This window comes from Ambystoma mexicanum, chromosome 14 (genome assembly GCF_040938575.1).
Source record: "Ambystoma mexicanum isolate Mex_15411 chromosome 14, UKY_AmexF1_1, whole genome shotgun sequence".
Lineage (NCBI taxonomy): Eukaryota > Metazoa > Chordata > Amphibia > Caudata > Ambystomatidae > Ambystoma > Ambystoma mexicanum.
In genome coordinates, this window is record NC_090940.1 from 607,870,358 (window position 1) to 607,894,305 (window position 23,948).

Consider the following 23,948-nt stretch of genomic DNA (forward strand, 5'->3'; position numbering starts at 1 on the left):
TGCTAAATATAGATAAAATCTATCTTAAAAAGATTGAATCTGAGACTTGTTAAGAGAATGGTTAAGTATGGAAAATAATATCACAATTCTAGCAGTTTGGGAATGGCGCCTTAAAGCCATAAGTAGAGGGAAAAACCATAAAATGCCATGTTCACGGTGCAATTAGAATGTACCGGTTTCTCCAAACACACAACACTCGTAGCACATAGTAAATTCCATTCTAGACCTACCTTGGAATCCGCTTGCGATGAAATGCTGAGCCCACTGCTGCTTCTCCGCTCCTACTTTGTTTAGGACGGCCAAGTTCTATAGAGATCAGCACAGTTGGAATCAGATGGCAGCACTCATATCACAATACCTTCCCAACACCCTTCCACAGCCTCATTATGAGTCAGAATAAAATCCTTAGTGAATATCAGACATGTAGGAAACCCTTAGAATTCTATAGTTTTCACGCCCCAGATGGGGGGGCGGACATGGGGTTTAACAGCCCACCAGCCAGAGCTTTTGTAGTCCTGAGCTGTGGGCCGTTAAACCCCATGTCCGCCCCCAGCCGGGGCGTGTACGTTATTTGCACCCTGGGATATCCTGGGGTGTGGATAGCTTTCTTTTTTTTCTCCGTTTGCCAGGAAATATGCTCATCTCCTGTTAGAGGAAATTTAAATAGAAAAAGGGACTAGGTCACTTTTCGGATGACTGCGGCCATCGAAAACTTGTTCCAAAATAGCCGCCATCAAACGAAAAGGGACTTAGTCCCTTTTTTATTTTAATGGTGGCGGACAGATGGGAGAAGCATCAGGGACCAGAGCGAAAGGATCAGGCCCCCCAGGTAAACTGGGGTGGGGGAAGGGGAATTGGGTTTTTCTAATGTGGGGAGGCAACAGGGAGAGCGTCTCTGTTCCCTCCCCATGTTAGGGGGGAAAAAGCACCACCCAGAGATGGGCCTCGGGTGGCTGAAACAGCAGGCAGGGTTTGTGTATTCTCGCCTGCTATTCCAGAATCACCACTGCTCCTCCCTCGAAGGCCCACTCACCGAACCCCTCTCCCATGTTCCCACCTGCTGATTCCTCTTTCCTCAAAACCCCTACCCCATGTCTACTGCGATCCTTGCTAATTGAAGTGCTTCACCCCCACCCATTCCTCCACAGCCACCCACCACCCTCCTGTTTGACAAATTGGGAGTTCTTGCTCCCATGCCCATCACCCTAAAACCCAGACGCCTTCCCTTGACCACACTCCCCCAAACACCACCCCCACGCAATGATACCCCAACCCCTCAGTTTCCCCTATTCCTTCCCCTCACACCCCATCTCCATACCTGCTCTCTCTCAGTAAACCCAGCTCCCATTCCTGCCTCTGCGCAGCCAACACTGGATAAAGAAAGCAGACCGTGCTTATGTACATTCAGTCTTTGCTGTGCGGGCCAGCCTGGGGGATCCATATTTGGCGTGAATGGGTTTGACGAGACCATCTTCTCCGAATATGGATAGACCCCTAGATACATCTGCCTGAGGGTGCCAGTAGCCTGCATTTCTCAGGCCACAAGGTGCCATAATGGCAGATGCTTTGCTACAGAAAGCAGAATTAAAGTACATTACTCAGAAACATTGCAACAGGCAGGTTCATTAGTCACAGTGATGCCTCTGCTTGGTAAATGGCCAGTTACAAGATACCCTAATTTTCCTCTTGACGATGGAAGGAGGGCGCTTTGCAACATTCACCTTTATATACAGTCTATTGTAAACTACGCCACCCTTGGCTCAGGCTTGGAGTCCTAGAATTTACATTCTGGACTTTGACCAGGGGTTCAATGTACAGAGACGGCCGTGCAAATGAGTCACTAAACTTCCAGGATTGACCAAGCACACTGTCAAGCCCCTCATTACTCATTACATTGTGCACTAATTCACAATTCTCCAAATTTGCCCTGGAAACAATTCAGGGCATAGTCGCCGCCTCTCTTTTGCGGAACCGTGGACTGACACACAACCATCCAATCAAAAAACATTCTTCACCCGCTGCATCCCACCTTGTGTTTGTAGCTTCTATTGCCTGCTTTCCCATCTTCTTACTAGCCCCTCACTCATTTTTCTTTCTCACATCAGGCTATGGTCTGTATAGGTTAAGTGTATGCTTCTCACTCTCAACCTGCACACGGGTTTCTTTTTCAAATTGACCGCCTTCAAATAAAGACTTAATCAAAAGTGTTTATGGAAAGAATTTTTTTTTTCTTGATGTGTCAGCCGATATGTGTTTCGACCAGTGATGGTCCTCCTTCGGGGATTACAATTTAAAGAGACTTGTTCTCACGAGTAAATAACTTATGTGCCAACGTACTGCTTGGTTTATGGCTTGAATACATACTCTAAAGCAACATTGCTCAGATAAAAACTGGTTCCTAAATCGTGGCCGTTTAGGGTCCGCAACACCAATGTATTACCAGCAGCATTCTGTATAGCCTTGGTGGCGGCACGCCACTCCATGGGCAAGCTTAGGGCCTCAGATACTACTATGGTGGTGATTTGGGGCAGTATATAAAAGGTAACGGTGTCCGATATGAGCATGATTTAATTTGTGCAGTCGTCCTTGCCGTCTGCTGTAACGTTTAGGGTATTCAAAGTTTGGTGCTAAACGCAAAATTCTGTGCAAATGGCAGAATTCTGTGCAAATGCACATTTAGATTACACTGCAGTGCTTGATATTTTGGAGACATTGCATGTTTGTCAGCGCATGCCAGAGGCTAGTACTTGGGTACGGACGAAATGTCTGAATAAAATGTACCGACCATACAAAAAGACCTATAAACACATACCACCAAAAGTTCGAACATTTTGTGGTATGTGTTTTGGTGGATAGGTAAATAAAAAATTTAAAAGGCGTGGGGCTGCGGGGGTGTCCCCCGCAACACCCTGCTCACTACACTGTACAGTATAGTATAGTGAGTGGGGCTTGCGGGGGACACCCGCGACAAAATAACACCCTGCTCACTATACTAAACAGTATAGTGAGCGGGGCTAACCCCTGCAGCTGCCCGAAAAAAAAAAGAAAACAAATTAAAAAATCAAAAAAGGACCCTGCAGCTCCAGTTCCTGATCACAGAAGTGAAAGGGAATAGCGCTTCTTAAAAGGGAAGTAGGGTTTGGGTGGGGGTACTTTCGGGGTGTGGGTGGGGAGGTGTTGTGTGGGTGGGGGTGTAAGTTTGTAGGGTTTTGAAATGGATGTTCGCATGGGAAATGTACAAACATTTTGTAGTGTGTACATTTCCCATGCAAACATTTCCATTGCGGGTTGTTCCGCCTCGGAAATTTCACCTTGATCCTAGTACTTGACCATTTAAAGTAATTAGCACCACTCAAACACTGCAGTCACTCTCATTCAGAGTCCCCATGATGCCAACTGAAACCTCCCTATGTCTTCAGCGAAGACCCAAAATTGTACATAATGTAGTCAAAAATCAGGGTTTTAAACCCTACAAACAAATTTAAAATAATTGCCATATACCCTCCTATATTCAATGGCTCAATTAAACAGCCCCTCATACATATAATTTATTTATGTGACTTTTATGATCTGTCGGATCGAAATAAAGTTATGATGATATAAATCATACAGAGAGGTAAACATCGAGCTGGATTAGGGGGAGCACGTGCATTGGCGACATCGTACTACAACTGTCTGCCTTTCTTGTCTCCGTCACTTGGCCTACACGCTGCTTCCTATGGGCTGGTCTCCAATGCAAACTTTGCAGCAGTGGCCCCATATCTCCACTGCTTCCTATGGGCTGGTCTCCAATGCAAACTTTGCAGCAGTGGCCCCATATCCCCACCCCGCCTTATATGTCTCTCTGTCCTCCCAACCCGCCTTCTATCTTACCACCCCGCATGCCCTTTGCTCTACGCACTATGAAGACCACAGAAAAACGGCTTGTGGTAAGGTAGTCCGGTACCTAACATAAAAGCACCGTAACAATATAACTCGATTGTATTAAAAAAGAAAAACCCAAGATGGAGGTTTAAAGATAAACCTACAACCTGTGTAAAGAAGCGGCTAGCCGGAACATACTTATTTGCTTAACAATTCAGACATTAATAGCTTAAATCCTTCCCCTTGATGAGCAGGCCTTTTTAGAATGATCTTTTAAACGAGAACTGGGAGTATCCAGGCATTGTCCAAACAAATATATTGGCACTGTGCTAAAGGCGAATGTACTCTTGGTGTCGAACACCATCAGTACACTGGGGTTGTTCGAAGCCCACTAGGTTTGCCAGTTGTAGCGAGTTGCCTGAACTCCACATTTTAACACAATGATAACGATTTGACTTGTGTTGGAAGGGAGCCACTAAGGACCGGGGTCGCCTGGCAACTACCTTATGTGGCAACAGAGGGTGACTCGCTTCTAAATTGAGCCTTGGCTCCTACTCAAAGAAAGGGTGCCAAGTCCTTTCCAGGAGTCAAAGTGCCTAATGTTGCTGCCACAACTTCAGTGGACTACATTGCCCAGCAGCCCATTGGCTGGAGAGAGGTGGTGTCCTTACCTGGTGTGCTGAGCATAAGATCGGGCACACTCACCAGGAGTCTCCAGAGGGACAACAGCCCTATGCATTCTGACACCCGGGGACTCCATTTTCTATAATACACTACAAGAGAGTGGACCAGCATGAGGACTGGAAAATAGAAATTAACAGCGGGGTATTCCAGGACCCACACTGAGGGGAAAACTGTACACCCGGCACAAGAGATCGAGAGCTCTGCAAAGCCTCCAAGTTTAATCTAGGAATTCCAAGATGGCGCAGCAGATGCTTACAAAACTGGGCCATTCTAATTAAGAATAGATTGGCTACACAAAGGAGGAACTTTCTTGTTTGGAACCTTAATGGGAAATCCTGTTTTTAAACCTGGGGAAGGGGAATTGACCCAGGATATAAGGATACAAAATTATCAGGTTCATGTTGAACAGAACTGTTATTTCTTTTAAATTTGAATTGGCATATTGTACCTTTATGAATGTATAAGTGGGAGGGGCAGATTCCTTTCATTAGAGTGATTTCCTTTCGTCTTGTTTTTGATAGGGAGGGAAATCCTCTCCAGGGTAGGGATACCAAGGTATTTATCACACCCTTTTGAGTTAATAAAGTGGCTACTTGTGAAAAACCATCAAGTTATCAGCCTCGCATTTCTGACCTCTCACATATGCCACTTTGATTTCATCACAAGACAATGCGTCCATGCAAAGTACCTGTAGGGGCTGGATCCCAGATACAATGCAAGATGAGATCATCCGAACCAATGCTCTTTTTTTGGGGTCCTCCGGCAGGAGCCTTGGGGACGGTCTTGTCTCATCTAGGTAATGGATGATTGCAAGCTGGAATAAACCGGGAAATGCAGAGGGGTTTGTTTTAAAGAAAGTGTGAACATGGTGGCAAGGAGAGAAGCTTGAAATACAAGTGCATTAAAATGAATCCCAAACATAAGTGGTCTGGCACTACAAAAAAACATGGCAACATGGGGTATGCAACAGAGTAAATCATGGACAAAGGCACGCAGCACAGAAGAACACATGAGGAGTATTACAGTGACAGGTCTCTGGAATGAAGCAGGAATGCATGGGCTAGTATACGTTAGAGAAAAAAACATTTTAATGTGCAGGATACAAAACAGCATTAATTATGATTGGGGGAGCACATTGGAGTCTTGCCAAATGGTCTATTAGTTGTTTAGCACTAGTCATAACTTTAAAGGTATTAAAAGTGCCAGGGTCACAAGCGTTAAGGAAATCTCAGGCATTAGGTAAGTTGCTGTCCTAGTAAAGAGTCCTAGGCCACTGAAGTCTGAGGTGTTTCAGACAATAACCACCCTTGGGCATTCCACTTTTATTACAATAAATATCCAAAATCTTCTCTACTATAAATAGCTCTCTATGTCTTGAAATTTTGTTTTACTGTATAATGTTGTTCCTCAGTATTTATGCACCTACTACTAACTGTACATTTTATGATTGTATACCCTTACTTGTATTTCTGTATATTTTTTGTGTAACCTATTTCTGTATATTGGGTTACAGTTGGTTGGAGTTGTCTGGGTCGGGACTCCTTACCCACCGCGTACCTTTCTTTAGGGACAATTAGTGAGTCAGCCTGCAGCCTGGCTCCTGGTTTGTCTGGGGACCAACTGCAGGGTTCCCAATTAGCTGAATGATTAGGTGGGACGACAGATCTGCGGATGATGAAAGGCGCTGGGGGGATTCAAGAGTCCAAGAATTTAGCAAGTTTGCTTAGGTTTTGGTTCATGGTCCGGTCAGAGGAGTCATATTGGTGCTTGTAACTTTTTACTTTATTATTAAAAAAGTCACAAAAGCAAATAAGAAACAGCACAGTGGCAGATAATGCCAGTTGTTCAACATTGGTGTGAGCAAACAGCCGACGCGCGTTTCAACCCAAGTCTTTTTCAGGGCCAATTGAGTAGGATGGTATGCTCTCAATAGAGCTGATTCCGGCACTAGAACATGCTAATTAGCCTTTCTGGCACCCGGACATGGGAGGACCAGCTATCAGCTCTATTCAGAGCACACCATCCTACTCAATTGGCCCTGAAAAAGACTTGGGTCGAAACGCGCGTCGGCTGTTTGCTCACACCAATCTTGAACAACTGGCATTATCTGCCACTGTATTGTTTCTTATTTGCTTTTGTGAATTTTCAAAAACAATAATAAAGTAAAAAAGTTACAAGCACTAATAAGGCTCCTCTGACCTGACCATGAACCAAAACCTAGGCAAACTTGCTAAATTCTTGCACTATTGAATCCCCCCAGTGCCTTTCGTCATCCGCAGGTCTGTCGTCCCACCTAATCATATTTCTGTATATTTCCTGCGCCATGATACCCTTATGTCTGGTGCGCATTTACAAATCAATAAACAAACAAACTTCATCAGCATCAGTCTAAGCAGGATATCTCGTTACAATCATGGGCTCGTCCATGTATGTGGCAACCGGGAGCATTTTATTGCCCTTTCACGCAAAGCACTGTAGCTGCATAGATGCCATATTGCACACACCAAAGAGTCTATTTACAGGGCAAATAGAATCCCTCACATATATCTTATTCTGTTTGAAAAAATATTTGTGGAGCCCCCTTCCCATCCAAACCTGAATGTTTGTACACACTCCATTGCCTCGTAAAAATCCTCCAGAAACTCGAACATTTCCATGACCTGTCAAAAACAGTCCTCCATGTGACCCTGTCGAATGCCTTTCCAGCAACCGGGAAAATGTAGTAGCACTTTTTGAGTGACGGCCAAATCCACCAATCAAGTACGTTCATTGGTATTCCACCCAGGCACAAACCCATGCTGCTCCAAATGATCCAGGGCCTGAGGTTCCAAACCCTTTTTTACCAGTAGAATTTTAGTGAACCATGTTTTATTCACTTGTATTAAAGCTCTATGGGTCCTCTAGAAGCAGCAGTGCTGCAGGTCCATAACCTTTTAAGGAACGATCACCATATTGATCCTCTATATGATCATCGGAGCAGTGCTTCCTCTCCATAAGTGCAGACAGAGTTAAGGCTGGCACCATCATCCTTAGTCCGGGTTTCCATTAATTCCTGCATCTGTTCCCCCTTGCAGGGCCCATATCGTGCTGTGGATAGCTTTGTCCCTGGTAGTTTGGGAGAAAAAACTGCTTTTTCAGAGTTAATCATGCATGGTATTTTATATATTGTTTTTATAAGCTGGACCCATCTATATCAGCTGTTCTGTCATCCTTATACATGCTGGATAATGTTGGCTAATAGTTGAGTGTGTATTTCCCAGATTTGAGATACACTGTTTTTTTTAGAGCCATCTCCTTTATCTAAACAGAGAAAGGTATTTACATGGCTTATACTATTTCTTTTTTTTATTTGTGTTTTCACCACCCTACCTGAAACTGTCTGTGCTGCTGCCTAAAGCAATGTCCCTGTGTATATCTCCCACTGGCTGCTGGTTTGGGTGACCTCCAACTCCCACATGTTCTATTTTTATTTGTTCACCCCCTGCTGTTGCTTATGGTGAAGGAGGCAACACATCCTATAAGCCTTTAGGTGTTTCCCTACTGCAAACCTAGGCCTGTTACCGCACAGCCTGAACCCCTCCATTTCAGGGGATTTATGGTCAAAGGTCCAGAGTCTCAGTTTCCTTCGGTTGGGATTAACCATCTATATTGTATTGCCGGTACACTATGATCTGATGACACCGCAGCTTCATGTTTGCGTTTTGCTTGTGTAAAAAGGCTCCCTAAGACATATACACATATACTAAACATCTTTGGGAAAATTGTGGGTGTCCCGAGGAAGAACATCAAAATTCACACAGATAAAACGCCACTGTCCAGAAAAGCCTCTGCGCTATAAGACTACTATGGTGGTGATGGGCTCAGTATAAAAGCGTTTCAACAAAACATAGCTTAACATACGTGTGTTTATGCCAGCCATCCTGCAGCAGGTAGTCAGTCGTTGCATTGGAGAATGTTCACCACTCATTTCTTAGAGCAGATTACTCCTTGCCAAGAACTTCAAATACACTATATCATTTAAAACAGTTACATATGGTAAGTATGGGGGGGGAGGTGATCATGTTTCTTTAAGGGCGGGCATGGGACTCTCCTAAAGCTCAGAATTTAAAAACTGTGAAAATTAAAAAAAAGTAAACATTTGGGAATTAATATTTCAGGGGTAAAAACACATGGAAACATGCAGTTGGTAGCCCCGTAAGGCCCCTGCATCTACTCCAGGTTGAGACACACAGTTTAAACCACCCCACTCAAAAAATCAGTCCTGACAATTTGCCCTTTCAATTTCAAGATTATCGAAGATACCTGGATCATCTATGTTTGGAAAGATCTATCCCAACCATCGTAAGCATCTGACCTTTGTGTATTTGTACAGTGGCTATTCCCCACCCGCCGCCGACTTCGGATTTAACTTGCAGTACCTTCATCTGAGGTTAAAGAGAATGGGCACCAACTCCCACGGTGGTGGCTTGAATCTCCCAAATTCCTTGCCACAGACGTTTCTGCATTTTTTAAGGGTCATCCGTCAATAATCCAGATTGCATTTGCAACTGAATCTTCATCAGAGGCCTACTGTCTACTTAGAACTCCTATCATGCATGTGCAGTAGACACCACTGCACTCCAACAACAATCCAGGTGGAAAGGGAAGTTTTTGATTCCCCGCTCTCCCTCACTACTCATCTCTCCACCCCTCCCAAGTGTAACGCCCATCCCCAATTGATCTGCCTCTCCAAACCCTGCCTGAGGCTGTTTATTCATCTAGCTTGTGGACTGCACCCCCGCCCCCCAACTCCATCTTGCACTTCACCCTTACCCACCCTGTCCTCACAGAGCCTAACCCCATCCTTACTTGGTCAGCCCCTCCACCTATCCCTACCCTCCCCGAGGCCTCATGTACCTACCTAGGCTGCACATTCTACAACTAATGATCGTTCGGTCCACCGCCTCTCCATGTTGTATTAGGCCCCAAATCTTGAACCTATTTGTTTGATCTCCACCAACCCTCTGTGGGTTTGCCACAGTGTAAAGCCGGCCTACCTACGGCTTTATTAAATAGTTTATTAGCTATGTTACAGAGTTATTTTTTGCTTGATTTGCCTGTTTTGATACAGCTCAGATTCAGTGTCTTTTTCTGCATTAAAAAAAATGTCATTGGTTTCTTATATTGCGCTTCATTCGGATCCCAGCCTCTAACCGCAGTACTGGCATGGAGTACAGAACATGTGCTGCTCAGTGTAGTCTTGTTTACAAGACCAGAGCGTTGCCATTGAGCTATCCTTCCTGGTCATTTAACTTCTGAAGACGTTTCTCTGCCACTCGGACTGAAACAAAACTACATTTGAGATTTTTTTTTAATAGCTAGCTTTTATCTTGGGTTCAGAAATTATGCAAAGAAAGGCTTCACAGTAATGACAGGTCAGCTGTGCCTCGTCTGATGTCGTACGGGCCAACATTCTGTATGCCTTGCACATCCAAGGATCGTTTGGCCTATATAAATGTATTATCTGAGCAAACCATTTCATAGGATGATAAACAGCCAGGAAGAGGAACATGGGTAGAGCAGGAATCACTCTCCTAGATTCCTATAGCAGATGTAGTGCGTCTGATCATAATTTGACCATGAATGTTCGAGGTCTCCCTCCTTTCTACCTTTCGGTATCCAAAACATTTTTAAGTTTGATCATCTATCTCAGTCTTTAAGATCCAACTTCTCGAGCTTCACAAAGTTATTAGTTTCTTGTATGTTCTTTCTCTCTCCTCCTGCGATTTTCTTGCCAATCCTGAACTTGGACTCCAGCTCTTCAAACTCATCTATATGATGAAATGATATGATAGGTTATTTATAACGTGCCTAATACCCAGAGGTTTCTAAGCGCGGACCCGGGGATCGTACCTGTGGTGCTCCGTGTCGTTTTGCTTCCAAGGCGAGCACGTGGCCCCTGAGCTATCCTCCCGAGATACATGTTTGTATGACAGAAAAGCATTGGGTCACCAGGTCTATCTTCTCATTTAGAGAATAGAAGTTCCCGTCAACCTTCACCTGTCCCCTACCAATCTCATTTGAATTTCCTGCTGTCCTTGTGCCATTCGAGCAGTCTGCTGCTTTAACAGAGCAAAAATATTTAACTGGTTCAATTGATCCGAGAGGGTGCTTTTATCTGCGGCTACATGCATTACGTCTCCAGAGTTCAAAGTGAAGCGCAATGCTATAGGGTGCTTGAGAAGATGAGCACGTTATAGAGGGACCCTTTCCTAGTCAATACTTAAATCGTCTCTTGGTAAGTCTTGGGCTGTCCATTTCCCTACTTTTGGCCTTCTCTGCAGGTTTAGCTGACCCTGCAGCTGCCCTCATTACCACTGGGTCTTCGTTCAAGGTTTACCATCTCCTCTTCAATGTTGTGTTAGCGCCAGTATGCTGGGTCAAGTGGTGTCCTGTTGTAGCCTTAGAAGTTGTATTGTCTCCATTCGGCTTGCTCAAGGAAGGATAGCTCTGGGGCAACGTGTTTGTCTTGGAAGCAAGACAATGCGGCGCAACACATGTTCGAATCCCGATGGATGACAATAAACCACCTCCTCTTAAACCCCACTAAAACCGAAATCATGGCGTGCGGCAACAGTGCCCTTCTAACTCATCCACTCCCATGGCCCCCGTCCCTGGGCCAACCCCACTCAAACCTCTCACACACAGTAAAAAACATAGGCTGCACTATGGACTCTGGCCTATACCTCTCCTGTCAGATCAACCATGAGTCTAAATAAGGGGTCTCCAACCTTTATGTTAGCTAGAGCTACTTGCAGTGGAGGCCAACAGTGGAGAGCTATTAGCGGGCGATATCGGGGTGGGGATATTTATAAACCTCTGAATTTTGACGAATATTTTTTTGGGCCAATTATTTCCTCTCTATAAACAGATGGAATAACATATTCCTTCACGATTATATTAAGAACTTCAAAAACCTCTTTGTTGCATTATTATTTATTAGTAGCTGTCTCAAAAAGACAGATATTTGTTGGTCTACCATACAAATATCCTGTAATTTTTGTACCCGTCCTTTGCGTTTTATGCAGGCTTTTTACATGCTAGGCACACTATTGTTTTCCAAATGTGCATTTCATACTTCCACAAAAAAAAACAAAAGTAATTTCCAAATTGAAAAATGCTGCTTGCGTTCCCTAGTTTTCGTTGAAATGTTTTTTTGTCAGACACCACACATAATTTGTGTGCCCCTCTGTGTTTTAGCACAGGTTATATTTATAAAGATGGTATATGCTTGTCAAACTGGTTAATCACAAATAAATGCTTCTGTTGTGCTGACAGCAGTTTTTAAGAAATTAAACTGTGGGTTCATGGGTGCCAACTTTTGATTTTCACTACAGGGGCAGAAATATCCCCACCTCCATCCTGAATATAAGCAAGCAGCCAGCCCAACCCATACCCTGGCCAAACACATTTTATAGCACTTTTTCTATGATTCCAGTCCTATGCGGACAACACTCAGCTCATTTTCAGGCTACCCTCAGCCACCTCTTCTCCCTCCTTCATCTCCGACTGCCTGTCCGCCACCCAGGAGTAGTGTGCTGCCAATGATCTATGCCAGTAAGACCGGGATTCTCCTCAGTGGAACACCTGCTCCCTCCTTTCCTGTCACTCTCTGGCCGGCCTCCCTCGGCCCTCCTCCTGCTCCCACCTGTGAGACTAAAAACCTTGGGGTCATCTTTGACTCCACACTCTCCTTCTCTCCTCACATCTCTAAGAAGTCACACTCCCAGTTGCACCTCCTCAGAGACATTCTTCCTTTCCTCTCCTTCCCCCAGAAGCTCAATGTCTCCAGAGCCCTGGTTCTCTCTAGGCTGGACTATTGCAACAGCCTCTTTCTAAATCTGCCTGCTTCTACTCTCCGCCCTCTGCAACTCATCCAGAACAGGACTGCGAGACTTGTCCTTGGCCTCAAGCCCAGGGATCGTATCTCTCCAGGACTGAAATCTCTGCACTGGCTCCCAGTGGCTGCGAGGATTAAGTTCAAAACCCTCTGTATGGTCCACAAGGCCTTCTGGGGCCTGGGGCCTCAATACCTTCAGCTCTCTCTTTCAAAATATCTTCCTTCTCGAGCTCTTCGCTCATCCGCCTCCAACTCCCTCAGGGTCAGTCGCTTCTCCAAGCAACGATTTGGTGGTAGATCTCTTTCCTCGGATGGGACCTCCCACTGGAACAGCCTCCCTGTCTCCCTGAAATTTGAGGAGAATCATCTCCGGTTCTGGAAGCACCTCAAAACCTTTCTCTTTGCTTCTCCCTTTTCTCCTCCTCTCCCCTGCTGACTTCCTGGTCGATACTGAAACTGCACTGGTCATCTGCACTGGTCACATGGCAACCTCCCCTGCTCTCAAGCCCAGCCCCCCACACTCCAGTAGCACACCTGCACTGCCTTCTTGGCAACCACCCGCCCTTAGGGACTGTTCTGTACCCCTACAGTTCCACCACTTGCACTTGCCACCAGCTGGCCGGACGCTACTGATTGTTATTTATTATCCCATGTACTGCACTGTCCCCTTCCCCTCACCCCCGCACTTTCCTCCTTCCCCCTTCGCATACACTTGCACGATCTGAATGACACCTGGCCTAGTAGGATCATTGTCTGTCTTCTCTCTGTTCCCCCTCCCTTGCCTCGTTGCGCTTTGAAACACATGATATGATATGATACAGCATTTAGTTTTGAATATATAACATCTCAGCATCGGTCTGTCAACCTGCTGAGCTACCCTCGTAGACTTCTACTGTACAGCGTGTCTATGGATCGCTTAATGTACTAAAAGTGGGTGTACCTGTGTCACGGAAGTGATTTAAAGTGGAAATGTAAAGTGTGGAGTTTGGAAAGAAGCCACATGAAAGAAATTGCACCATTTTTTAAATATTATTTTGAACACTTCCAGGCAAACAGCAGTGCTACTGTGATATTTTCATTGCGTGGTCACAATGATCCTGATCCTGCCCCAACCCCTCTGACATCTCTGGCAAACAAGAGCAACTTGCTTAAGCAAGACAGCGTTGGGGGCGCACAAGGCCAACTCTGGTACTACAGGCGGCTTGCAGAAGCAGAACGTGATACTGACATGTGTCAGGGAAATTGCAAGCAGCTCCATGTGGCACAGCAGCCAAGCTCCCGGCTCGCAATTGGGATGACCAGTGACGCATCTTTCCCTACCTCTCGTTCCCGAGCAGACTTGCCGCAGTTATGTCTATTGTGATGTTGAGAATGGACTATGCCAACTTCCTATACCTAGGAGCCCCGGCATACCATCTTAACAAACTCCAAAGAGCGCAAAACGCCACTGCTAAACTACTCCTTGCCCTGGGTCCAGGAGACCACTTCTCTCCAGATCTTCAAACACTCCACTGGCTCCCAGTCGGACGAAGGGCCACTTTAAAGACCCTGTGCATCACCGTACAGTGCCCAAGACCGGCCCATTATACCTGCAAGGAATGATAAAACCATACCTCCCATCCCGCACCCTAATATCAATCACTGCCCTCCTTTTAGTGATTCCAACCTCTAACTGTCAGGATCGGAGGATCCCCCTTCTCAGCCTTGGCCCTGACCCTGTGGCACTCGCTTCCCTCACATATCCGTCACACCCAAGACTATATGACATTCCGCAAAGCTCTAAAAACGTGGCTCTTTCCGTAATTTCAACCATTTACTTTAACTTTATTTGTAACGCACATCCATAAACCCATGGGTGTGAGGGTGCGGACAGGACAAACAAGACAATTAACATGTGGGATCCAGGAGATCGGGGGGCATCCCCCCACCAGGTATAGAGAAAGAAAGGAAAGGCTACTTATCGAAACAGCCAAGTCTTGAGCTCTTTTTTAAACAGGTTCAGAGACGAAGAACCTCTCAACGATGCCAGTAAGGCATTCCATAATATAGGAGCTGCGCCAAAAAAACGCTCCTCCCGGAGCCTTCTTAGTTTTACATTTAGGGAGGAGGAATAAGAAGTTTTGGTTGCTCGATCTCAAACCTCTGTAGTTAGGTTTTTCCCTAATGTGTTCTTGTAGGTAGGTCGGCATGGTCCCCATTCGACACTTGAATGTGATGGCCAGTAGGCTGAAAGTAATTTGTGCCTCCACAGGGAGCCAGTGAAGCGCGCGTCACGACTCTGTTACGTGGGAGCGTAATGTAAGCCCTGCGACAACTCTCATGGCACCATTTTGGGCCACTTGGGAGTCTATTGATGGTTGCCTTTCTGGATCCGGCCAGAAAATTACAACGGTAGTCGATTTATGAACCTATTATTGCTCGCGCAATCGCTTCTGCATTGTCTTGAGAGATGTATGGTCTCAGATGAGCTAACACTTTGATATAGTATGTTGCCGAAGAAAGGGTATATCCTACATAAGGTTTCATATTCAGTACCTGGTCAAGAACAGCTCCCAAGATTTTAACCTTAGGGAGTGTGGAGATGTCTAGATCCCCCAACTGAAATTGCTTATAAGCTGGGTCCAGTTTGGCAAGAGTGCCTACTAAACCCACAAGCATAAGTTCTGTTTTGCCACGATTGAGCGCCAAATTGTTCTGGATCATCCAGAGCACAATAATCGCAAAGATTCTATTCAGTTCCATTTCATCCTGACGGTGACACCCTATGAGCGGAATGACACATTGTGCGTCATCCGCATAGTTGGAGAATAAGACCCCTTCCTGTTAAAGATGAGCGAAGAAAGGGGCCATAAAGATGTTATAGATACACGGCAAGGTGCAAGCACCCTGCAGTACTCCAAAAAGCACGGAGATAGGCAGAGCCAGCGCATCATCTGCACTAACCCTACTGTCTATTGGACAGGAAGGATAGCATCCATTGAATTGCTGCCGATGAAAAATGTGCGACTTCCTTCAGCCGCTCGGCCAGGATGATATGATCGACAAGGTCAAAGGCCCCGGATTGATCCAAAGAGATAAGCAAGGAGGCAAGACATTTGTCCATTCTCTTTAATAACTTAAGATCTATTAATGAGTTTCGGTGCCAAAACCCTTTCTAAGACCCGATTGCAGAGGGTTTAAGATAGGAAAGAGATTATGGTGTTGAGCAATCTTTGAGTATGTCACTCGATCCAGGATTTTGAGAAGAAAGGGAGTGTTAGTTATCGGCCTATAGTTAGCAGGAATACTTTGGTCCCAATAACCATGACCTTCTGAAGCGATTGAAACCCTTGCAACCCGATGACTAAATGCTCAACGAAACGCCAACCATGTCACCAATGAATACGCTCATTAATTTTGGCTATTAAACAACGTATGCCTGAAATGCAGAATAATGATCTCCTTAGATCACAACTCCTCGCAATTCCCTTTCCTTGCTAATACTCACATATCCTTGCCAGTATCCCTGCGGCCTCTTCACCTTACTAGACCCACAACAAAGCCTCAGTCAACTCCCTGTCCGCTTCAGGCACACTCCCTTCACCCATGATGTTGCTATGTACCGCCCTGCCCCTCTGTTTCCCATGTTATCACTAGGTACCCCCACTCCCCCTCAAGTTCCTTGTGATGTCACTATATGCTGCAGCACCTCCGGCCCCCTGTGTTATCACGGTGTACACCCTTGCCCCCTCTGGTTCCTGTGATGCTGCTGTGTCCCCCCAGCCCCTTTGGTCTCCTGTTTTCACTGTGCACCCATGCCCTCTCAGTCCCACGTGATGTTGCTGTGTACCCCTCTCGTTCCCAGTGCTGTCACTGTATACCCAGCCACCCTAGTCCCTGTGATGTCACTGTGTGCCCCCATCCTCTTCTGGTCCCCCATGTTGTCACTATGTGCCCCCTGCCCGTTGTCACCCCTGTGCTGTCGCTATAGGCACAGCCCCCACTAGTCCCTGTGATGTCGCTATGTGCCCGTTTGGTCCATCATGTTGTCGCTGTGTACCTCCTGCCCTTGGACACCTGTGCTGTCGCTGTAATGGCCCCCCATGCTGTCACTGTTTACCCAACCCCTCTAGTCTCTGTGATGTCACTGTGTGCCCCCCCCCAGTCTCTTCTGGTCCCTGTGTTGTCAAAGTGCACCCTGTGTTCACTTTCACCCTGTTTTGTCGCTGTGTACCCCTCATCCCTCTGGTCCCCCGTGCTGTCGTTGTATACCCAACCCCTCTAGGCCCTGTGATGTCACTGTGTGCCCCCCCCAGCCTCTTCTGGTCCCCTGTGTTGTCACCGTGTTTTGTCGCTGTGTACCCTTCATCCCCCGTGCTGTTGCTGTAGGCCCAACCCCCTTCAGTTCCCGTGATGTCACTATGTGCTCCTTTGGTCCCCCATGCTGTTGCTGTGTTTCCCCGCCCTCTGGTCCCCCGTGTTGTCGCTGTATGCCGAGCCCCCTTTAGTCCCTGTGATGTCCCTGTGTTATCACTGTATGCACCTAAGCCCTCACTAGTTCCCATGATGCCCCTCTCTCCCCCAGACCCCTTTGGTTCCCTGTGTTGTTGCTGTATACCCCTACCCTATGACTCCCTGTGATGCCTCTCTGTCCCCAGCCCCCTCGGTCCCCTGTGTTGTCACTGTATACCCCTACCCTATGACTCCCCGTGATATCGCTGTGTACCCTCTAGTCCCCTGTGTTGCCGTTGAATACCCAGCCCCTCTAATCCGGGTGATGTCACTGTGTGCCCTGTGTCCCTCCCAGCCTCCTTTGGTCCCTGTGTTGTCGCTGTGTGCCCCAACCACCTCTGGTCCCCCTTGATGTCACGGAGTATCCCAGTCCAGTGATGTCTCTCTCTGCCACCAGCTCCCTCTAGCCCCAAGATGCTGTTGCTGTATGCTCCCCATAGCCCATGATCTCCCGCCTTGTCACTGTGTGCCCCCAGCCCCTCCGGTCCTCGTGTACCGTTCACGCCTGTCTGTGTCTTGACACTTGCACTTGTCACTGAACCAAGTGCAGTGGCTAGTCTTCGCATTCTTGCTGTTCATGGCCCATGTACTCCCTTGTTCCATCCCTTGTCGTTAAGCGCCTTGAAGCGCATCGTGTGCAGCCGCTGTGTGGATGAACCATATATCACTATGCTTACTCTCTACTCTACACCATCACACAATTAGAGTGCAGCTACACCCCTCGATCAATTCGGTCTAGTTGCTCACATATGAACATTACCCCATGAACACCTCATCATTCTAATAAAACGCAGCTACATCCCATGACAAACCGGCCTAGGTGCACACATAAGCATCCAACAGGCCTAAGGCAGGCAGTACCCAGTCTTGGTGTCCACCCGCCAGACTGCACACATTGAACGGATATCACTACCACCACACCTAACGCAAGAATGCAGCTACCATCAAACAACATCAGCTGCACACTTAATTGGTGCACCCAATCACCTTTTGACACCCTACTTCTTCAACTGACCCGGACTACGGTCCCCGAGGGCATTCAACCTACCAGCGCTTTGAGGTCATACCAATGATATATAGAGAGCTATAAAAATGCCAAATAACATAGCATAACTTAGAAACCACTCGCTGATATTAAGAGTGTTATAAATGAACAATAAAAATAAAACAAATTTTAAGAAGCGTGTGGTTCCACACCAGTGTTTTTATTGGCCGCACCGAGGAATTGCCCACCACAAATAGGATTCTGACCACCATGGACGAAACTACCCCTGCCAAAAATAACTTGTGCCCTGTCCGGATTAGCAACACCTAAAATAAATAAAATGTTAGGACAGTTTTTCTGAAGTCCAACTAAGGGCTGAGTAAAACCATTCAACTGAGACAGCACAAGCCCGAGTATGTGGTAGCGTAGACGGAGCAGCCAGGCTTATCCTGGGAGGGAGAGAGTGCTGTAGGAAAGTACGCAGAACCTGTAGTATACCAAGGATTCAATCGAAACACTAACAACCAGAAGTATTATAAAAAATAAAAGGTTTATTATAAATACAAGTAGGCCAAGTTACGTCTTGAGGTAAGTACTGGTCATACTCATAAACACATTATAAGAACACACCACAATGCTTGAAGGTGCACAGACCAAAGCATAAACTTTCTTCAGATTTATTTTTTTATTGTATTTGGTTTACACAAAATAAACCTTTACAAAAACTAAAAAAACACATTGTTACATTAAAAGAAGCATATAACATTCATAAATACTAAAAGATGGGGAAAAAAGGGAACAAGCATTACATAAAACCTAGTTCACATACAATATTTGCAGAGCTACATAAAAAAGAAGAATTAGGTCAATTTTCCTTATTTGTATATCCCTCCCAGACATGGTAGATTATCAATAGATGGAGTAGACAAGGATCGTGTGGTAAAGCCCCAGCATAGGATTTAGCATATATATATATATATATATATATATATATATATATATATATATTCAGAGAGCCCTTAATCCCACCATTCTGACACACATCCTATCCGGAATCATCATTGTTGTTTTTAACGTGTTACTACAAAACCACACACTTCTGATAAAAAGTTAGCCACAGCCAGTTTTAGTGCATTTAGTTTGCCATATTACATGTTCCACCAGAGATCCTCGATGAGAATCCTGGATGGATCATTGACAAATCTACCAAAGGCTGCTAAGCGTTGTGGTACTAGCACTTCACACCCCAAGAGTAGGTGCTTTAATGACTATGGGGTTTTTCTACATTGACAGAAACGACGAGGGATTGGCAGAGGTATTCATGATCGAATTTCTAATATGTCCGCCGTCAGGAGGACGTTAAAACGAAATCTCAGGTATACCACTCTCCTGACAGGGTCAAGAAATATAGTCAGATATGATTCCGGGGTACCCAGTTTTTTTCCCTCATAGAGAAGCCGATTATAGATCATAAAAGCCCCAATAGTTTCCATAGATTTCATCCAATCCATAGCTTGCAGCATGTTTTTGACGCTCATAGGGTTGGAAATCAGGGTTTTATGCGTATGGCTAATAGTTTCAAGTGGGTTCACACATTCCATCTGTAGTCTGAGCAGCCACCTAGACTCAGTAATACCGTTTCTTAATCTATATCCCATCTGGGCATAAAGGGAGTGTTGTCTCGACATGATTAGGTTTCGATAAAGTGCCATTCTTCTCCAACAGATTCTACTATTCAGGGAGAGGAGGCCCAGTTCAAAACGTATCGCACTCATAGGGACACCCTTCGATAGGTAAAATAGAGTTTTTCGCCATATTTTCGACTCCAGCTTCTCAGCCAGTCGAGATGTTGCAAATGGTAGAATTTCGAAACCATATAGACGTTTCGGGACTACTTTAAGGTTATAAAACCTGATTAATGGACTGATATGGAGTATTTACAGTATTTTGTAGATACCTCTTTCATTTGGAAGATGTGTTTATCCACCTTGTCCAAATAAAAATTCCAATACATATGGATTGTGGCACCACAGAACACTGGAAAGCCTAGGTACCATAAAGATCTTACCTTTGTTAAAGTACAGGCATTGATTTTCCACTTAAAGTTAGTCGTTTTCTTTCCATTTGTCAGACCGATTACCACCGATTTCTTTTCATTTATGACTAGGGCGTTTTCCTCTACATATACGGATAAGGCCACCAATTTCCGCTGCAGACCGATCGGAGAACTATCGACCAAGAGAAGATCATCTGCATAGGCAGACTAACATATTTTTATCCCCTCTATCTTGGGTGCGATCAGAGTGAAGGTTGTCAATGGGCCATCCACATCTGAAATGTAAAGGTTGAAGAGTGTAGGTGCAAATAAGCACCCTTGTCTTAGACCATTGCCTGTTTGAATTAGTTGGGGAAAGAGCACCAGACATGTTTAGTCAGATCTGAATGGCTGATTCCTCATGGAGATGGGAATAGCCAGAAGTCCTGATGGTATACCCATTGATGCCAACTTTGTCCACAGTCTCACCCTATCCACCTTATCAAAGGCAAGGGAGAGATCAATCGACGCAAGATAGATAGGACTTGCTGTTTTCCTACAGGCCTTTTCAAGAAGTAGACAAAAGATTAATCCTCCTATTTCCGTGCCCATGCCCTTTCGGAAGCCAAACTGTTGAGTGGAAAGAATCTTATTGGTTTCAGCCCAATCCACTATTCTCCGCAATACCAGACCCGCAAATATCTTAGAATCCGCATCCATGATGGAAATCGGACGATAATTGTGCGGACACTTTCTATCCCCTTTTTTGTAAATTGGGACGACATAGGATATCCTTCAGGAACACGGGATAGAGCAGGTCAGTAGGATGTCAGAGAATAGGATGTAAAGCGCTTTAGCCCAATGTTCGGGGTTTCTTTTTAATGTAGTGTTACTAAGCATATTCGGGCCGCGGCCCTTGAGTTATTAGCTCCTTTAATCTGGTTTTCAATGCATGCTGTGTTAAAGTTACATTTCCAGGGCCCCTTTTTAAGTGCCACCAATACATTTGTCATCTCAAATTTCCCCTTGTATAAGGAGGAAAAATAGTTTACCCAAACATCCTCCTTTACACTAACTGATTGTACCATCACCTGGGGGTTGTCCATAGCATTTATTAGAGACCAAAACTCTCAACCAGATACGTCTCTTAGGGCTTCCAACATAGTGATGTTGTCTTTTTCCAGAATGGCCATCTTATGGTTCTTTAACCAATTTTTTTTGCTTGTTTGATTGAATGAATTTGCTTTGTTTTATTTGTCTGCTCTAAGTTAGATTTCATAATTGCTCGGATACTGCGATTTGTTCGATTTTTTTTTTGCCCTTACCATTGGGTCATAAGCATGCACGTGTCTAGGGATCCTATAATTGGTGCATTTCACAGACCTTTCCATTATACCGTTAACATACTCCGAGAAGTGAGGCACCAAAAAAAGGAGCGATTTAATAGACAAAGGCATACAGTTGTTTTCATGTACAAAAACGGCATTAAATTTGCTTAGGTTTCCTTCATGCATTATAATTCGATTGCCACCACAGGAGACGGTCGAGGTCATCTGAATGGCACCCTGGTTGGATATGCCTATATTCCATACCAGTTTCACTCAAGGAAACTGTGGTCGCTCATATTCAAATAATTCACCGAAAATTCAACACGAGGCCGAGATACCATTTGACATAAATATGTGATCAATATTTGATTTATAAATCCCGTTCGACCATGTAAACTCATTTACAGAGAAATTAAAAAGAACGTTCATGTGGGTCAGACCCCAAGAATCAAAAAGCTTTCGCCAAATCTGCCCATGAGTTGTTTTACTTGTGACTGCAAAGGGTGCCCTCTCAAGGTCCCAGAGTTCCCCATGGATCTTACCACGGTGGAGCCCATCTTTTTATTCATCCCTTCTCCATATTTAATTTCCGAATTGAGGTCCCCTACTACTATATTTAATCCCCTGTATTTAAGCAACATGGTCGATAGGCAGTTGTTTAAGGACATAATAACATTGCCCAACAATTTTTGGGGATTCCAATAAATGTTCAACACAAGGATGAAACGCGAGTGGTGAATGTTCACATATTCCAATACAACAGCCACAACCCCACCTGAAATTGAAATAGATTCCAGAATTTGCGTACCAACTGCTACTTTCACAGTGATAAGGAGGCCTTCTGCAGGCCTTCCCCGGGGCCCCGTCACGGCTTTAAGGTGTCTTCATTCAAAACCGTCTAGTTGTAGGGGGACAGTAAACCTTGATTCCTGAATGCATATCAGGTCCAAAGATTTAAATTTGGTACATGGTGTCTTAGAGGCCAACAAATTCGAGTGTCCCCTGGAATTCCACGATAAAGGTCACCAGTAATGGATTGTTTTTTGGGCGACTAAAGCTTTTGATGCATATTTTGAATTTGTGAGATGGACTCTCTTAAGGATAGAGCAAGCCATCTCCATTCCTGATCATCCCCCCTTAGTTAGCAGGCTAGCTTCCTTGGGTTGATGCACTTCCTCCCTTGCTGGATTAGGATTAGGCTTCTGGTGCAGAGAATCCCTTCTGTTTTCCCACTCATTACTGTTGATGAGTATATCATACCCCATCCTGTTGAATTGCTCACTCTCCTGTAGAATCAGATCAAAGATCTTTTGAGAGTTCGGAACAATTCACACATGATCCAGATGCGTAGGTTGAATAAAATCCACCAAACAGATATCTGCCGAGGAAATCAACCTCAGTCGAGGAACCTCATTAATCAGCGACAGAACACGTGGTCTATGAAGGGAGGATGGACCTCTAATGTCACACAGATTATAGAGTAAAATACTCGGATAATCGGGATAAGATATTTTCCGCCACATTATGTTGCGTAAATCGCTGTCCTTAATATGAGTGCGCATTGTAGGTTCATATGGTATCCGGTCCCCCCACATTCCAGAGGTTCCTTCATTTGGATAGGTACTCAGGAGTGAATGGGCTGGGTGGAGATAGTCTCCGGTTCCCTTTCAGATTTATCCCCGAGGCCCAACTGGCCTACACATATATTCTGTCTTTGCGTCCCCCCTCCCAGCATATTAACATTACTCGAGCCCTCATTTTGCTCCCTTGAAGGATTTCCATTTGTTTCACGGTGGCTATCCGAGGGCTCCAGGTTTCTGAGCCGGGCTAGATCTGGCAATATAACCAGTATGAATTATTTGATCGTTTTTGACAGATCCAATTTGTTTTGATCAATTTCATCAGAAGGCTGGTGTGATAGGTTTAACGAAGATGCTGATTCCTCAGCCACATCGTCCTCATTAGTGGTCTCTCCTGGTTTTGATTGCATTTTCCCCTCTATTCTAACAGGATCTAGGAGATTTAGTACCCCTGTGGAGAGGGGAGCATGGTTTGCATCATGAGGTTGTGAGGGGAAGCCTAATCTGTTAGATACAGCAAATGTCATAGGGGCTTCCACTATCTGCTTTGATACATCCCGTGGCATTATTTGTCTAGAGGTCGATTTCTCTAGTACCCTATAGAAGTTTGATAATTGGAGTTGCTTCACTTCCTTATTCTCCCCCCTTCCCCCCATCATATGTGTAGATAGTGTACCATTTTCGGTCCCTACACCTACCCTGCCACCGGCAGACATCAAGGGACCCGCCTGCTTTTTATTTGTATTTTTTGTTTTTTTTAGAGTTTTTTATTTTTTTGTTTACCAAGGTTGACCCAGATGGAGGGATAGCAACATTAATATTGTGAAGCTGCAAAGCCATCCTGCTTTCCTCATTAAATTGTATTAGATCTGACAGGGCCACTTCATTTGATAAAACCTTAGATTCCTTTATCCTCCTTTCTATCTTATTAGGCTTCAAACTTTTCTTTAGCAGCCTCTTTTTTGCTTTCAAAGCCAAGCGTTTTTTGTCGTCTAAAGAGTGAATAGCCCTCACCACCCGAGCTTTGCTCATCCTCCTGACTTGTAGTATTAGTTCCAGGTCCCACTGCACTTATGCCATTTTCTATAATGTCAGTTACAGC

General features: G+C 45.1%; 1 protein-coding gene across 3 annotated transcripts in view; it reads right to left on the bottom strand.

The window, feature by feature from the left end:
- GSTZ1 (glutathione S-transferase zeta 1) overlaps window positions 1-23,948 on the bottom strand; it is a 92,665-nt gene that overhangs the window by 22,300 nt on the left and 46,417 nt on the right. For 2 of the 3 annotated variants that reach the window (XM_069638008.1, XM_069638006.1), the window contains exons 5-6: window positions 5,237-5,362; window positions 231-306 (exon numbers count right to left, since the gene is read on the bottom strand). In XM_069638008.1, the coding sequence (XP_069494109.1) occupies window positions 231-306; window positions 5,237-5,362 (202 nt within the window). The remainder of the gene's footprint in view (window positions 1-230; window positions 307-5,236; window positions 5,363-23,948) is intronic. The other variant, XM_069638009.1, reaches the window with a different exon arrangement.